This window comes from Pogoniulus pusillus, chromosome 21, assembly GCF_015220805.1.
Source record: "Pogoniulus pusillus isolate bPogPus1 chromosome 21, bPogPus1.pri, whole genome shotgun sequence".
Taxonomy (NCBI): domain Eukaryota; kingdom Metazoa; phylum Chordata; class Aves; order Piciformes; family Lybiidae; genus Pogoniulus; species Pogoniulus pusillus.
In genome coordinates, this window is record NC_087284.1 from 21522075 (window position 1) to 21540605 (window position 18531).

The 18531-nt window shown below is 45.2% G+C and overlaps 1 protein-coding gene across 1 annotated transcript in view; it reads right to left on the minus strand.

The window, feature by feature from the left end:
• Positions 1 to 18531, minus strand: part of ABCA13 (ATP binding cassette subfamily A member 13) — a 135922-nt gene that overhangs the window by 80197 nt on the left and 37194 nt on the right. Inside the window, exons 17-21 of the mRNA XM_064160725.1 lie at positions 17156 to 17277; positions 13168 to 13362; positions 8043 to 8207; positions 3244 to 3421; positions 1041 to 1180 (exon numbers count right to left, since the gene is read on the minus strand). Coding sequence (XP_064016795.1) covers positions 1041 to 1180; positions 3244 to 3421; positions 8043 to 8207; positions 13168 to 13362; positions 17156 to 17277 — 800 coding nt within the window. The remainder of the gene's footprint in view (positions 1 to 1040; positions 1181 to 3243; positions 3422 to 8042; positions 8208 to 13167; positions 13363 to 17155; positions 17278 to 18531) is intronic.

Sequence of the window (18531 nt, forward strand, 5' to 3'; positions counted from 1 at the left end):
CCCTGGAGCACACCACTGGTGACAGTTGCCAACTGGATGTGGCACCATTCACCAGGCCTGAGCATCCAGCCAGTTCTTAACCCAGCACAGAGTGCCCCTTTAAAAGCCACGAGCTGCCAGCTTGGCTAGGAGTTTGCTGTGGCAGGCAATGTCAAAGGCCTTGCTGAAGTCACAATTTAATTGTGATGGTTTGGGTGTTCCCCACCCCACACACACTTTGGAAATCACCCAGACTAAACTCAGCCAGCTCTGGAAATTGAATGGTGATTCTAAGTCCAGGCAGACCACCTCCACAGCCTGCCCCACATCCACCAGGCAGGCCACCTGGTCATAAAAAGAGATCAAGTTGGTCAAGCAGGACCTAACCCTCCTAAATCCATGCTTGCTGGGGTCTGAACCCCTGGCAAAGTCAACACCCCTCATCTTACAGAAGCTCCCCCAAGCCAATTGTAAAGGAGCATGTCATCGTAGACAATTCGTTCAAGACAGAGCACCTACAAGTGCTGCTCTGCTAGCAGTAAAACTATTGCACAACATCAAGTCATCAGCTACTAGTGGTCTCTCACACTACTAATGCTGGCATCATACTCAGAAGGGACCCTTGCAAGTTTGCTGGTTTGGTGGTTTTTAATGTGGCTCACTGACTTCCTCCAAGCAGGCTTTCATTCCTGGGGCATTGCTTCCCCTGTGCCATGCCATCAGAGCTCACATCCTAAGAAAATGTTGAGGGCAAAAGCTCACTTGGGGCACATACATCTGATACAGCATGACTCACGTGACAGTTCTGCTAATGTGTCCCTTTAATCTCTCAAGTTTTAAGGGACTTTGAACAAAATCTGCTTTTCACACTGAGGTGCAACCACTGTAACAAGCAGGGTCAAATTTAAGAGAAATAGTAAGCTGGAAGTGGAAACAAGGTGAGAACTCAGAGGGCAGGGTGAATCCAGTTGTCTGAAAGACAATTATCCAACTGCTAGTATCTGCCCTAAAAGAGGCAAACCTTAAAAACATCAATAAATAGTGCTCCTTTCTGTACTCACCTTCTTCATCACTAGGTCAATCATGTTGAGGTTTGAGTTGTAGAGTATCTTCCCATGTAGTAAAGGTTTCAGGAAAGTCCATAGCAGAGCCCCATTAGAAGACTGCAGAATCTCCTGATAAATCCTCAAGCAAAATGGAGCTGCAAAAGATAGACTCACATCTAAGACAAACAATTCAGATGAAGTTGGATTCTTTATCTTTATTTTAAGTCAAATTAAAGCCTGAGCCTTAATTTAGGATCTGCCAGACCACTGTGCCAAATACTGTCCAACTGCCACTACGCCATCCTCAAACAGAAATTGTTCAACCACAGCCTGTGATAGTGCTGAGGATGCAGATCTCTACACATCAAACCAAAAAAGAATAGATCAGAATTTGAAGAGCTTCTCATGCTTGTGGAAAGCCACTTGTGAACCAGATCTATCCTACAAGTTATAACAATGCATTTTAGAATAGAAAGATTGACATATAAAACCCCTGCCCACACTGATCAGGGTACACCTTGAGTGCTGTGTCCAGTTCTGGGCTCCTCAATTCAAGAGAGATGTTGCAGTACTGGAAGGTGTCCACAGGAGGGCGACAAAGCTGGGGAGGGGCCTGGAACACAAACCCTATGAGGAGAGGCTGAGGGAGCTGGGGGTGTGCAGCCTGCAGCAGAGGAGGCTCAGGGCAGAGCTCATTGCTGTCTGCAACTACCTGAAGGGAGGCTGTAGCCAGGTGGGGTTGGGTCTCTTCTCCCAGGCAACCAGCAACAGAACAAGGGGACACAGTCTCAAGTTGTGCTGGGGGAAGTACAGGCTGGATGTTAGGAGGAAGTTCCTGGCAGAGAGAGTGATTGGCATTGGAATGGGCTGCCCAGGGAGGTGGTGGAGTCACTGTTCCTGGAAGTGTTCAAGCAAAGCCTGGCTGAGGCACTTAGTGCCATGATCTGGTTGACTGGATAGGGCTGGGTGCTAGGTTGGACTGGATGATCTTGGAGGTCTCTTCCAACCTGGGTGATTCTATGAATCTATCCCTTGTCCTACTGAGAAAAATCATCCAGAAACAGAGACTGCCTAAACAGCTTCAAAGGAGACTCAATGCCACATAACCTCTCTAATTAACCTACCTGCTAACTGCATTCTTCACATAGGCAAGAAAAGCAGGTCTGCCTGCTTGCTGCTATCCCACAGACCTGTGAAGGAGGCCAGAGCAGGGCTCTGGCTCTCTCCTGAGGATCCCAGCCAAATCAATCATTTTCTGGCTGTAGAAACTGATAGATGATAGAGCTAGGATTCACAGGCACAGATCCTTCTCGAGCAATACTCTCTATTCCAGGGCCCCTGAGGCATTAACATGTTTATTAAAGCCCCAGGTTGAGACAATAGGGTTAAAAATCTTCTGGGGACTAGAAGACTGTTATTCAATCCCATAATTCTGCTATCTTGTTATAAGCTCACAACAAGGTCAGTTCATTCTCCTTTCCTCCTCCTCCTGCCCTGTGTGTGTGGCAGGAGCCACTTTATGGGGAAGAACATGCAAGCAGTAGGCCCTTTTGGATGGCAGAGGCATGGTGGGGGGAGGATTGGAGCACTGGAGAGTGTAGATTCAGGGTTTTTTTGGGATGGGGAAAACCTCAGTGGCGTTTGCCATGGATGGGGTAATTGCTTTAGAATGTCTAGCTCTGTATTTTCTCTCCAATTTGATTTGAGAGTTTAATTTCTGTCAGCTCTCTTTAACCACAACAATTAACAATGTGACTCATGGTAAGTTAAATACACGTTGGGGAAAAGGAGCAAAGGTGAAATTACAGAAGAGTTAAGAGATCTTCTGGATACTTGATAAACATGATAGGAATAGCAACTGTTTAAATGCTTCTCAGTCAGCAGGCTCACCTACATTCCTGCACAGCAGTACCACAGTGCTGTGTTCACCATGGAACAACCAATTCTCAACCCTGTATCTTGAAGATGTGTTTTTAATACCAAGTGCATTAAAAAATAGGTCTCTAAGTCAGAAATATTCCTATTGCTATTTTTTGAAGACAGAAAACAACCAGGATCATTTCTGCCTCACCCACAATTAGCTTGCTGCCATAACTTTTATTAGTCGACTCTTATTCTCAGCTTTATCCTGCCACCTGAGATACAAACATTTCCATGTAAGAGGGCAAAACTTCCCTGAGCTCTGAACATGCAACTTGTGCTTGGCAGTTTTTCTTACTTGAGTCTTCAGGAATGCTGTATTTTGCCATGTTGTCCTGCAAGACTCCCACAGTTCTGGGTGCGTCAATGAACAGGTTTGCTTTGCTGAAAAACGACCACTCTTCTTTACACACTGCCTTGACTACAGATGCCCAGGGTCCAACAGCTGAGCTTCTGAACTGCCCACCCTGCAAGAGCTAGGACAAACAGACAGAAATACAGATTGAAGAACAGTTCTTTTAGTAGCTTCAGGGGGTAGCCCTGGGGACCTCTCAAAGCTCCCATCCGAAAAGATTGACAAAGTTAGACTGTTGAAACTGCTTACAAGAATGAAAGCCTGATGTGCTTTATTGTTCTCTTGATTGCCTTTATCATGTGGTGAGCGTCAAGGAAATGCAGTTTTCATTGCCAGGATACTCAATGAAAGGCAGATTGTTATACTACACTAAACTTTGACAAACACTGTTATCAGGTAGAAAAGGAATGAAAATGTTAAGACAAACAGAACTGCAGATCACTTGGTTACAATAGCAGATTTCACTCGTGTTGTGGTAGGTCACTCCTGTGTCACAAAGATACTAGAAGCAACCAAAACCATTTTGCAGATGCACGTTGGCAATAAAAACAGTTCACAGAACCACACAATCATAGAATCTCTAACTTGCAGCCTAACCAATCCTTCTGCTTCCTAACCCCCCTGGCCGATCCTCCAAACCCACCTTATCATAAAGCAAAGTCTGGGGTGTGCTAGTTTGAAGCCAGCTAGAATATTCTGGTGAGAAGAATTAGATGACAGGCTGTGAAAAGGAAAGAGTGGTGATGTCTGCTGCACTCATAGGCTTGCTGAGATGTATAAGAACAAGAATACAATCATAGGTAACAGAGTCGCTCTCTGTCTCACTGGGGCTGAACATCTCTCTCTAACCTAACCTGCTGCCTGTGTGACTAATCCATCTGCTTCCTAAGCCCCCTGGCCAAACCTCCAAACTACCTTAAATGCAAGGCAAAGTCTGGGGTAAGGCAGAGGGGTGGGAAGAAGGTGGAAGGGTGGTTGGAAGCCCCTCCTGGGGACTCAGGTTTCTGGGAGGGCTGTTGTGTTTCTGTATTACTTTTTAACTTGTATATTTCTGTCTATATTGTCAATACCTGCTTGTACCTCGTGCTAAGCTGTAAATACAAAGCTTCATTCAATTTCCAGCTCAGCTGAGTCTAGTCTGGGTGATTTTCCAAAGTGGGGGGGGCAGGTAACAGCCAAACCATCACACCTATGCACTGTACACATCCTGTCATCTATTTGCACAAGCAAGCACCCTGTAAATAAAAGTTAAGGGAATTATTTTTATTAATGTTTAATAATTGTATTAATATTCATATGTCATAACACCATAACAGATGGTTTAGGGATTGTGCTGTTAGTTAGAAACATTTTATCCTGATAAATTCATTTACTGAAGTGCCAGGTGTTTCTTTAGTAATGCTGGAGGAGAATTAGGAAGTGTAATTTAAACCTCAGTGTTGGCTGCTCCCAAAATCTGACAGCAAAAGCTGCATACAGCTCCAGCATGCAGTATAGTAAATAAATAATATCATGTTTCATAATGCTACCATCCACAGCTCTTGAATTAATCTGCTGGAATGAACTTTACTGGAGGAATAAACTTTATTTATGCAGAAGGATAAATAAAAGTGGGTTTGATTCCTTATTAGTGACTACTTGCACTAAAAGGATAAATGAGGCTTATTTCACTCAAAGAGCACAAACTTGGTAATTAATTCTAGTTCTAATCAAAATAACTTGAAAAATCAAATAATGAATATTTATGCAGTAAGCTGCCACCAATAGACTGAATCTGCTTACTGTCTTTCAACTAAATATCTACTGACTCAATAAGATGTGTTTCCTAAAATTTGCCTTTGATAAAGGAGGAGAACTACACAGGATGGATGTTGACAAAAAGTTGTCTTTGATCCAGTTGTTCTAGTTGAAACTAAACGACGTAGGTCTGTCATCAAGGCTGATGAATCCAAAGAAGCAGACCCCTACAAACAAATCATAGAATGAAGCAGGTTGGAAGAGACCTCCAGGATCATCCAGTCCAACCTAGCACCCAGCCCCGGCCAGTCAACTAGACCATGGCACTGAGTGCCTCATCCAGGCTTTGCTTGAACACCTCCAGGGATGGTGACTCCATCACCTCCCTACCTCCCTAGGAAGCCCATTCGAATGCCAATCACTCTCTGCCAACAACTTCCTAACAACATCCAGCCTTGACCTCCCCCAGAACAACTTGAGACTGTGTCCCCTTGTTCTGCTGCTGGTTGCCTGGCAGAAGAGACCAACCCCACCTGGCTACAGCCTCCCTTCAGGTAGTTGCAGACAGCAATGAGCTCTGCCCTGAGCCTCCTCTGCTGCAGGCTGCACACCCCCAGCTCCTCAGCCTCCCCTCACAGGGCTGTGCTCCAGGTCCCTCACCAGCTTTGTCACCCTTCTCTGGACACAGTCCAGTATCTGAACATCTCTCTTGAACTGAGGAGTCCAAAACTGGGCTCAGCACTCAAGGTGTGGCCTGACCAGTGCTGAGCACAGGGCCAGAATAACCTCCCTTGCCCTACTATCTACACTGTTCCTGATCCAGTTCAGGATGCCACTGGCTCTCCTGGGCACACTGCTGGCTCATGTTCAGCTACTCTCTACCAGTACCTCCAGGTCCCTCTCTGCCTGGCTGCTCTCAGCCACTCTCTCTCCACCCTGTAGTGCTGGAATTGTTGCAGCCAAAGTGCAGAACACTGCGCTTGGTCTTTTTCAATCTCTTCCCATTGGCCTCTGCTTACCATCCAGCCTGGCAAGGTCCTTCTGCAGGGCTCCCTTACCTTCCAACAGCTCCACACCTGCTCCTAGCTTGGTGGCATCTGCAAACTTACTGATGCTGGACTCAATCCCCTCACCCAGATCCTCAAAAAAGATGTTGAACAGGACTGTGCCCAGCACTGATCTCTGGGGCACACCACTAGTGACAGCTGTCCACTGGATGTGGCACCACTCACCACCACTCTCCAGTCTTGGCCCTCCAGCTGTTTCTTGCCTCATTTCAGACTTGTGATGGTTTGGGTGTTACTTCTGCCATTTTTGCTGCGTTAAGAGGTCGTAGCCCAAGTTAATATTGTTTGAACCCTGATGAAGAGTGTTACCTGTGATTTGGAGATAATCATGCCTTCTCTCTTTTTTAAATAGGAAACAGCCTTGCTTTTTTAAAGCATAAGATTGCTCTGAGGCAACCACCAGCAGAACAAGGGGACACAGTCAGTGTGTCAGTAATTACAGTCATTTGGGAGAACTGGAGACCAGCTCCAGCCTCACTACAACCTCCTTTTATGTTTCATTGTACCAGCAAAACAAGCAAATAAACAAAGTCCAAACAAACCTGAGAAGGATGGTTTGTCTGGTCTAAAAAACGAGGGGAAAAAAGAATCTACAGATAAAGAAGAGTCAAAACATCAAAGATTTAACAGAAATAGACACTGACTTCTTAAATCCTCCACAAATTACAAAGCAACAAAAACAAACTACAATTTCTCCAGAAAAAAAAAATTAAAACTACTTACTGAAAGTAAAGAAAATAAAAAATTGTGTCAGAAAAAGGGGCCAAAGAAGTTCACAGGTGAAAAGGAACAAAGAGGTTAAATCTGTGTTACAATAACATCGCATTGGTTGCCAAGGAATAAAGATTGATGCTGTGAGCAGGTCGCCCTCTGCTGGTCGATTTGTTCCTTTGCAAGCCTTTTGTGCAGGACCTTTGGAGACCTTCAAACAAACTGACATTTGGAGTCGACTTTGAGCTATCCCAGAGAAAGTGCCCCCCGATTGAAACGAATATGCATAAAGCAGCATTTTGCAACACTCTGTGTTACACACTTTAGAACTTATGAACACTAGGCAAAATAGCATTTAAGGCAGTGTTTACTCTGTATTGTAGTCACAAATCCATGGTCTAGTTGACTGGATAAGTCTGGAGGATAAGTTGGAGAGGATGATCATGGAGGTCTCTTCCAACCTGGTTAATTCTATGAATCCATTTTGCCCATGGTCTAGCCTTGAGCTCTGTGGTAAAGGGTTGGACTTGATGATCTGTGAGGTCTCTTCCAACCTTGGTGACACTGTGATACTGTATTGTACTAACAACTCCACTTTGCCCACTTCCCACTAAGAGTTCTTTTAGAGTTTTGCCACTTTAGATCCAGATTCAACTCAGATTTCCCACAGCTAATCCAGAAGTTAAGGCCACAGAGGAACAAGTCTTCATACAGAATTATTTCTTAGGAAAAGAAACATCCTACTGAAAGAGTTGGGGCTGTTCATTCTGGAGAAGAGGAGGTTCCAAGGCGACCTTATTGTGGCCTTCCAGGATCTGAAAGGGGTCAACACACAACCTGGGGAGGGACTTTTTAAGCCTCTCAGGGAGTGACAGGACTAGGGGGAATGGAGCAAAGCTGTAGGTGAGGAGATTCAGACTGGCTGTGAGGAGGAAGTTGCTGAGCATGAGAGTGGTGAGAGCCTGGAATGAGTTGCCCAGGCAAAAATGTTCTTTTCCAATCTAAGAAATTCCATGATCCTATAATTCTGTGATCTACAGTCTCAAAAATTCACAGCTCTTGAAAGAGACAAAATGAATCTTGCCAGAGTCTATGGACTCACTTCTCTCTGAGTCCCCAACTTTCTTGGAAACACTTTCTGCTGGCGTTCCTCCTTACCAAGTACACATCCCTAACAAGGCACCTTACAGCCAGAATTAAACATGCCTACTGAAGTCATACACATACCTGCTGCAATGCAGAGGTGTCAGGCACACCAAGATTCTGAATTCCTTGGAGGAACACTGGAAGTTTTTCCATGACATGGTGAACTTTATCAAGAAGAGAGCTGATACTGGAGACCACATCCAGCAGCATGTCTAGCATGCTGCCCATCTCAGATGGCACCTTAACCTTGGAAAACAATGACAAATCATAACAAGTTCTAAGTGGAAACAAACATTACTACTTCAACGAAACACTCTACATTATTCAGTCTTTTTCTAAAACCAAGAATACAACGTTCCTGTCAACCACATCAAAACTTTTAGTGTAGTTCTTCACTTGCTCTCAGATTCAGCTAAAGAGAAATTCTCTGGTCTACAGCAAATTGGAAGTTGGAAGGCAGAAGGGCTCTGCAGCGGGACCTTGACCGCCTGGACAGATAGGCAGAGTCCAAGGGGATGGTGTTCAATAGCTCCAAATGCAGGGTGCTGCACTTTGGCTACAACAACCCCATGCAGAGATACAGGCTGGAGTCGGAGTGGCTGAGAGCAGCCAGACAGAGAGGGATCTGGGGGTGCTGATTGATACCCGCCTGAACATGAGCCAGCAGTGTGCCCAGGTGGCCAAGAGAGCCAGTGGCATCCTGGCCTGCATCAGGAATGGTGTGGTCAGCAGGAGCAGGGAGGTCATTCTGCCCCTGTACTCTGCACTGGTTAGACCTCACCTTGAGTATTGTGTTCAATTCTGGGCCCCCCAGTTTAGGAGGGACATTGAGATGCTCGAGCGTGTCCAGAGAAGGGCAACGAGGCTGGGGAGAGGCCTTGAGCACAGCCCTACGAGGAGAGGCTGAGGGAGCTGGGATTGGTTAGCCTGGAGAAGAGGAGGCTCAGGGGTGACCTTATTGCTGTCTACAACTACCTGAGGGGAGGTTGTGGCCAGGGGGAGGTTGCTCTCTTCTCTCAGGTAGCCAGCACCAGAACGAGAGGACACAGCCTCAGGCTGCGCCAGGGGAGATTTAGGCTGGAGGTGAGGAGAAAGTTCTTCACTGAGAGAGTCATTGGACACTGGAATGGGCTGCCCGGGGAGGTGGTGGAGTCGCCGTCCCTGGAGCTGTTCAAGGCAGGACTGGACGTGGCACTTGGTGCCATGGTCTGGCCTTGAGCTGTGTGGTAAAGGGTTGGACTTGATGATCTGTGAGGTCTTTTCCAACCCTGATGATACTGTGATACTGTGAAATCAGGAATCACAATTCAGAGAACAGGTTTATATCTGCCAAGCTGAAGAGAGATCTTCTACCCAAGATGCTAATAACATCTGCAACGTCCTGCCTCTTTGGAATTCAGTGTAAGTGAACTTCAACTGCTTCAAGATGCAGCAGTTTAACAGTTTTTAAATACTTTATACATTAAATCTAAGAACCATTTTACTTGCTTTGGGAATCATATTATAGAATCATGAAGTCAATGTAGTTTTTGTAGGTTGGAAGGGACCTCAAGGATCATCCAGTTCCAACTCTCTGTCACAGGCAGGGACACCTTCCACTAGAACAGGTTTCTCAAGGCTTCATCTAACCTGCCCTTGAACATCTCCAGAGAGGGAGCATCCACAACCTCCCTGGGCAACCTGTGCCAGTGTTTCACCCCCCTCATTACAAAGAGCTTCTTCCTAACATCTAGCTTAAGTCTCCTCTCTTCAAGTTCAAACCCATTAACCCTTGTCCTGTAATTACAAGACCTTGTGTTAGACAAGAACATTTCCTATCACATTGTTTCTCCCTGTGGATTTTTCACACACACTGCCTTTCACCTGAAATAATTCCATGCATTTCATTCCCTACTTGGCTGAAGTGCAATTGTCTGTTTGTTATTTCCACCACACATTTTTGTCAATCTCCTCTCATTTCCTTTGCTTTTATAGGTTATTTAGATGATATGATAACACAAACTGTTTTATGGCAACCTGCCTATCCATGGTAAAAATATAATCCTCTTACATGCTTTCATCTTCCTCCAATTGTCTTTATCTCATAGAATCAACCAGGTTGGAATCCTAGAATCAATCAGGTTGGAAGAGAGCTCCAAGCTCATCCAGTCCAACCTCGCACCCAGCCCTAGCCAATCAATTAGACCACAGCATTAAGTGCCCCATCCAGGCTTGTCTTGAACAGCTCCAGGAATGGTGACTCCACCACCTCTCTGGGCAGCCCATTCCAATGGCAATCACTTCCTCTGGCAACAACTTCCTCCAGCCTACACTTCCCCTGGCACAACTTGGGACTCCATCCTCTTCTTGTTGCTGGTTGCCTGGCAGAAGAGACCAACCCCACCTGGCTACAACCTCCCTTCAGGCTTAAGGGTGATCTCAATACTGTTCAAAACCCACCTGGATACACTCCTGTGCAACCATCTCTAGGCAAACCTGCTTTACTGGGGGGACACACACACAACTAGATGATCACTGGAGGCACCTTCAAAGCCCTACTATTTTGTGATTCAGCTATTTGTGCTTACAACATTTTATGTTCTGTCCATCAATTATCTCCAAAGAGCTGAAACAAACATCTGCTATCAGAAATTCCTCCTGATGATTTCACTATTACAAGTAAAACATTACCTCACAGAAACCCCACACTAGATCCCAGAGTATCTACAGTTGTGTCAATAAAACAGTTTGCTACAGACTTCTCCACTCCATTATTGTGCTATTCTTGCCAGAGTTACTTATCTCAGGTGACATAAAGCACAGATTTGCCCTTATAGAAAGACTCATGCAGAGAGCTGGACAAGCTCCTTCCTGAAAGACCCACCTGAGCTGGCAACACGATTTCCACAGCACATAAAACACATTCTGGAGTGCTACAATTTTTTTCCTACAAACTTATCTTCTAATTCTTGTCGTGTGAGTGATATGGGAAAAGGGATAGAGAACATGGAGTGTAGCAACCTAGTTAAATCATTAACTGTGTGAGCATCAATATTAAGTATCATCAATCAAACACAAAAGAGGGGGGGTTAAGCTTGAGAGGGTCTTGAAACACTCCCATGGAGAAGAAGAATGCTGTATTCAAAGATGAGAACGTTGCAAACTCCACCCAAGAATGTGACCCACAACTGATGCCAGGTGGACGAAAGGTAGAGAGGTCAGCCTGAGGCAGATGTCATCCTTCCTCTCAAAGACCCCAAAAGACGACCACCAGGTGGCAGTGAGCATGCATGAAGAGATGGGACAGCATGGAAATGAGTTCCAGGAATCACTTGTACTATCTCCTCCTGTTCCAAGAACTAACTGTAGTAACCCTACCCCTGTCCTAAATATGCATGATTTTGTGGCGTAAATATTCTACCTGAACCAGGTGAAGTTGTGCAAGGGCTTTGGAGGATGACCTGCCCTTGTCACTCAGCTCTAATTAAACATGTCTTGCCTAATAACACCTTGTGTTGTGAGGTCTCATTTTCCATGAGTCAAGAGCTCCTGTGCTTGTTCTAGTTCTAATGATGCCAGGTTAGCCTTCCACACTTAGAAAATAAGAATTGACCAACTGCAAACTCTGCTGAAGATTCATAAAACTACATCTTTGACCTTCTGCACTTCCTCTAAATTTCTATAGTTAACTCCTCAGTGATAGTTTTCCTTGAGGAACCAATAAATGAAACACATCAGCATCTACCAACTCCATTCCCCAGCTTTTGTGTTCGCTTTGTGAACCCTCTCATGGTAGGGCATGCCCTGCCAGGCAGGTTTAACCCTGGCTCACCTCCTCCTGTTGTGCTGGGGTCCAGGAGTGAGGCAGGTGAGCAAATAATAAGGGTTTGGCCCCAGCAAAGCCCTGAGGACTAGTGGGCTTAGCACCACATGTCAGGGGTCTTGTGCTGCCCTCAACGTGCCTGTGTGGTCAAAGGAGGCATGGAGCTTTGAATTCACTGGCCAGAACAATGGTGCTGGTGCCTGTTGGCCAGTTTGGTTTCCAAACTGAAGTATATAAGAGGGGATGATTTAGAAACTGAGCCTTTCTGTATCCAGCCTTTGTCTGCACAGAGCCTTCCTGCCTGCAGCTCCTTAAAGGCAGCCAGTGCTGCAGCTCACACTAATGGCTTAGCAGCAACTCCTTCCCTCTGCCTGGAATATTTGTAGTTTACCTTGGGATCATTATCATGAGTTTGAAAGCGCCTTTGATACAAGAGACTTACTCAGGGACCAAAAGAGTTGTGAGTACATCTGCTGGAGTGAATGCCAAGACTCCAAAAGAGTCTGTTTTCACATTATTATTTTCTAAGTCCTGACTGTTTAAACTGCTTAATTCTGAGCAATTGCTTCCTGTTGACTGAAAATCCAAAGAACCTCAGGGAATTCTGCCCATTTTTAAATATTATTAATAAAACTTAATATTCATACAGAAACTAATATTCATAACTATTATTCATTTCCTACACACTATCTGAGGACAAATAAACTTCATATGGAGCAGGTGCAGAGAAGGGCAATGAGGATGGGGAGAGATCTGGCAAACATGACCTATGAGTGGCTGAGGGAGCTGGGCTTGTTTAGTCTAGAGAAGAGGAGGCTGAGAGCGGACCTTATTGCCCTCTACAGCTACCTAAAAGGAGGTATTGAGGCTGCAGCTGGTCTGTTCTCCTGAATTACTAATAATAGGACAAGAGAAAATGGCCTCAAGTTGTGTCAGGGGAGGTTTAGGTTGGCTGTTGGGAGGAAGTTCTTTCCTGAGCGGGTGGTCAGGCACTGGCACAGGCTGCCCAGGGAGGTGGTGGAGTCACCATCCCTGGAGATGTTTAAAGGGAGAGTGGATGTGGTGCTTGAGGCTACAGTTTAGTGATGAAGGCTTCTGGGATGAAGGCTGGACTGGCTGATCCCAGTGGTCCCTTCCAACCATAGCAATTCCTAGTGATGAGATGTTGTGCTGAGGGGTTTGGCTTAGTCAAAGACTTGTCAGCATGAAACCAATGATTGGACTCGAGGAGCTTGAAGGTCTTTTCCAATCTAAGAAATCCTGTGATTCAGTGACTCAGTGTTTTCTTTCACAGAGCAAGACCACATGAAGAAAGAGTAGACTTATTCATCCACTTGCATGCTTTAGACCACCTGCAAGAACTGAAAAACAAAGAACTGAATGCTTGGGGCTTTTGCATCTTACCTCATACACGACATGACGTAAATTCACGTTCTGCAGGAGCAGTACAAAGATGGTGTACAAGTCCAGTGCTGGTAAAGAACATAATTCTTCCACCAGGAGGGAAGTTTGATTGTTCTCAGGTAGATTTAACAGCAGGCTAAGTATTTCTTCATCACATCTTCTGGTTAAAGCTATCACAAAGGCACTGTAAAAGACCTATGGAAACACATATACATTAAACATGTTTCTCTCCAAAATGCATCACTAAAATCAAGCAATGTGAACCTTCCTTCTTTTGGAGTACACTCACGTAACATTCAAGGAGTATCACTATTTAAGTCCACTCAGCTAACTCAATGTATCCAATAGATGAAGTCACTTTGAAGTGTTGTTGAAACTTTGTGAGTACCAGAGCTAATTTGAAGTCTTGTGTTCAGTAAATGGATGCTTAGAACCTTCTGGTTACCGTTTTAGAGCAGTTTCAGTACACTTAATTGCATGGCAAAGAGCATGGCCAGAGTACAATATTGTGGCAGAAATTAGGGGTAAATGTGATAAGCACAAAACAACTTACAGCCTTACTCTTACCATCCTGCATCAGGAGCAGTGTGGCCAGCAGGACAAGGGAGGTTCTTCTGCCCCTGTACTCAACAGTGCTCAGGCCACACTTTGAGTGCTGTGTCCAGCTCTGGGCCCCTCAGTTCAAGAGAGATGTTGAGGTGCTGGAAGGTGTCCAGAGAAGGGCAATGAAGCTGGTGAGGGGCCTGGAACACAAACCCTGTGAGGAGAGGCTGAGGGAGCTGGGGGTGTGCAGCCTGGAGAAGAGGAGGCTCAGGACAGACCTCATTGCTGTCTACAACTACCTGAAGGGAGGCTGTAGCCACGTGGGGTTGGTCTCTTCTGCCAGGCAACCAGCAACAGAACAAGGGGGCACAATCTCAAGTTGTGCTGGGGGAAGAATAGGCTGGATGTGAGGAGGAAGTTGTTGGCAGAGAGAGTGATTGGCATTGGAATGGGCTGCCCAGGGAGGTGGTGGAGTGGCTGTGCCTGGAGGTGTTCATGAAAAGCCTGGAAGGAGCTGTGTGCTAGGTTGGACTGGAGGATCTTGGAGGCCTCTTCTAACCTGGCTGATGCTATGATTCTACAATCAGTCAGGATAACAGCAGTGCTGAGTATGTTTTGTTTTTTTTTTTTCTTCAAAGAAAGTCTAGGCTGGATGTTAGGAGGGAGTTCTTTGCAGAGAGAGTGATTGGCATTGGAATGGGAGGTGGTGGAGGCACCATCCCTGGAGGTGTTGAAGCAAAGCCTGGCTGAGGCACTTAGTGCCATGGTCTGGTTGATTGGCTAGGGCTGGGGGATAGGTTGGACTGGATGATCTTGGAGGTTTCTTTCAACCTCATTGATTCTATGATCCCAGAGACAAGCAGAAGAGAACTATACAATAACAGAAACCTAGGACTGCAGAGGTCCTGCTGCTATTATTAGGGATATCAGGCAGTAGATATATATGTATATATCTACCAACATAATAGATATGCCTAAACTTTAACTTCAAAAAGTACTTGTGCAATCAGTAGGAGACATGGGCTTTGAAGTTCCAGTTGGACTGGGGAAGAGTTAAACACTTACATGTCTGCTTACAAAAAGCTGACTTAGTTGGCTGAATATTCCTGGTGTGATGCTAAATGTTCCTGGTGTGATGCTGAATGGGGTTAATTTAGCTTTATACAGGTGTGTAGTCCATCAGGCTAAAAAGGTTTTTGAATGGACATGAAGTACAGGAGACTCTGAACTTCTCCTGGAGTATTGCATTCAGTTTGGGGCTCCCCAGTTCAGGGGGGACAGGGATCTACACAAAAGAGTCCAGTGAAAGGATGCAAAGATGATGAAGGGGCTGGAGCTCCGCCTTGTAAGGAGAGGTTGAGTGACCTTGGACTGTTTGATCTGGTGAAAAGAAGACCTAGATGGGATCTAATCAATGCTTAAAAAAATCTGTGTGCTGGAGGTCTAGAGGGAGGGGACAAACTCTTCTCAGTTTCCCTCTGTGATAGGACAAGGAGCAATGCAGATCAACTGCAGCACAGGAAGTTCCACCTCAACACAAGGAAGAACTTTATTGTAAGGATCACAGAACACTGAAACAGACTCTCCAGAGAGGTGGTGGAGTCTCCTACTCTGGAGACTTTAAAGAGCTGTCTGGATGCATTCCTGTGTGACCTGCACAAGATTATGATCCTGCTCTGGCAGTGAGGAGGTTGGACTTGATCTCTTTGGGTCCCTCCCAACCCCTAACATCCTGTGAAGCACACAAAATTTTTGTTATAGATAGGTAAATATGAGATGTGCACATGTATCTAAATGCTACACAGGAGTTTGGCCAAACAAGCAAGCAGAAAAGGCAAAGCAAACAAACCAATACAAGAAAGAAAAGAAAACAATTGGAAAATACAACTCAATTATCATAATTATTCCAAAAGATCAGAAGTGCACCAAATCAAATTTAAGTGTCTCACTTCCAGATTAATTCTCTCATTAGCATCTACTGGCATCAAAACAAGATAACAATAAAGGCATTCACACTGCCAGAGACACAAAAGAACAAATCATCTCTAAGCAGTTATAATCATCTAAGTTGCCAGTTTCATAGCCACACATTTAATGAACAAAACTCCCAACTGCTTCTGGAAGTGGAGCATCAGTGACATCAAGTGGATGCTTAGCTGACCTGGTGAGTTTATACCAAACGTATCCCCTGACTCTTCAGTCATAGAAGCATTAATGGGAGAAAGCCTCTAGGTTGGGTGGCATTTTTCATTATTTCTGCTAATCACTGGCTTCACAGAGAACAGTTGTGACAACACACACACTTCTTCAGTCAGGAAACTCACACAATCAAATTACAGACAAAAATCAAGAGACAATAGATACATAAACTGGAAGTAAGGCAAGGTAATAGCAAGATAATGTAAGAAGAGTGAAAAACACACCAAGCTCAAATCCTGCACCAAAACAGAGGAGTAAATGTGGGAATGCAATGAGAGAAGGAATAACAACATTGCTGTCTACAGCTACCTGAAGGCAGGTTGTAGCCAGGTAGGGGGTGGCCTCTTCTGCCAGACAACCACCAACAGAACAAGGGGACACAGTCTCAAGTTGTGTTGGGGGAGGTCTAGGCTGGATGTTAGGAGGAAGTTGTTGGCAGAGAGTGATTGGCATTGGAATGGGCTGCCCAGGGAGGTGGTGGGTTCACCATGCCTGGAGGTGTTCAAGAGAAGACTGGATGAGGCACTTAGTGCCATGGTCTGGTTGACTGGATAGGGTTGGGTGCTAGGATGAGCTTGGAGGTCTCTTCCAACCGGGTTGATTCTATCATTCTATGATTGTATGATAGTTCTTTCTAGGTACCTGTGCACATACCTGTGGCATTTGGCTAATGAGAAAAAACAAGGTGTGATGTATGTTAAAGACTGGGCTGCTCTTTGCCTAGACTTTGCTAATGTGTAGGTATGTGGTTTGTGCTCAAGACTATATAAATGGAGTCAGAACAAACAACAAAGGTCTCCGGTGGGATGCACATCAAACCATGTGGAGTCCATGTGGTATCCCTCACTAACAGGTCATGACCTACAACATGTTGCTGAAGGAAGATTTGTGGGCAACAGGTAAAGTTTTCCTGAAAATAATGAAGTAGTACCATTTAGCCCAGAAGAGCAGTGCTACTATAAACTGATCTCTTCATGCTTCATATTGCTATGATGAAGTCCCAAAATAGAATAGAATCAGCCAGGTTGGAGGAGACCTCCAAGCTCATCCAGTCCAACCTAGCACCCAGCCCTAGCCAGTCAACTAGACCATGGCACCAAGTGCCTCATCCAGGCTTTTCTTGAACACCTCCAGTGATGGTGACTCCAAGATACTGCACAAAAAACAAGGGGATTTGTTCTATTTTGGTTGCAACAGCAGGCTGTAAGTTGACACATTTATTTAATGTCTCTTTTCAGTCTTTTACCTTTGAATAAGAGATATTGGCTTCCAAGATGGTACTAATAGCTTCTTCAGAAATATTGACAGAAGAACCAATGTCCAGCCTCAACTGAGTAAGATTCTGAATGCACTCTTTGACTTTCACATCTGGAAAAGAAGGAAATTGGAGAATCATAGAATCAATTCCTTTGAAAAACATCTTCAAGATCAAAATCCTGCTAAAAGTACCAATCTCCTTAATTAATTTGCCCATAGACTGTACCATAGAATATCATAGAATCAACCAGGAAGAGACCTCCAAGATTATCCAGTCCAACCTAGCAAACAGCCCTCTCAAATCACCTATATTATTGCACTAAGTGCCTCATCCAGGCTTTTCTTGAACACCTCCAGGGATGGCTACTCCACCACCTCCCTGGGCAGCCCATTCCAATGCCAATCACTCTGTCAAGGACTTCCTCCTAACATCCAGCCTATACCTCCCCCAGCACAACTTGAGACTGTGTCCCCTTGTTCTCTTGCTGGCTGCCTGGTAGAAGAGACCAACTCCCACCTGGCTACAACTTCCCTTCAGGTAGTTGTAGACAACTTTTCAGAGGAGTGGTAGAGGACACAAAAACTTCCTATTATGGAATTAACTTTTACTGCAAATGAAAATGTCTTCCTGGCAGACTTGAAGGGCTTGCACATCTGTTTGCATTATACCACAATAGCTCAGGGTTTCTCACATCTGTGTTATAAAAACATCTGAAATCAGCAAAGCAGCCTTTAGTCCTTCAGGATTTTCTACTTCCACTCTTCTTTCTAATGAATCCCTGTATCTTTTGGGCTCCTCAGTTTAAGAGGGACAGGGATGTGTTGGAGAAGGATCAGGGGAGGGCTATGAGGATGATAAGGGGACTGGAGCACTGCCTGGTGAGGACAGGCTGAGAGACCTGGGGCTTTTTTGTCTAAAAAAGAGAAGACAGAGAGGAGCTAATAAATGTCTGTAAATATCTGAGGGCTGGTCAGGAGGGAGGGGACAGGCTCTGCTCACTTGCTCCCTAGGATAGGACAAGGAGCAATGGGGGTAAGCATGGGAGAGGTTTCACCTCAACACAAGAGGGAACTTCTTTACTGTTAGGGTCCCAGAGCACTGGAACAGGCTCCCCAGAGAGGTTGTGGAGTCTCCTTCTCTAGAGATTTTCAAGGTCTGTCTGGATGTGCTCCCCTGTGATCTGTGTTAGATTGTATCATCCTGCTCTGACAGTAAGGCTGGACTTGAACATCTCTTTGGGTCCCTTCCACCCCTGACATCCTGTGATCTTACTGGACAGGCTCTGACAGGGTAAACCATGCTGTCCTGTGAGAAAACCAAACACATGCACGTGCACATGTCTACAACGAAAACACACTGAATTA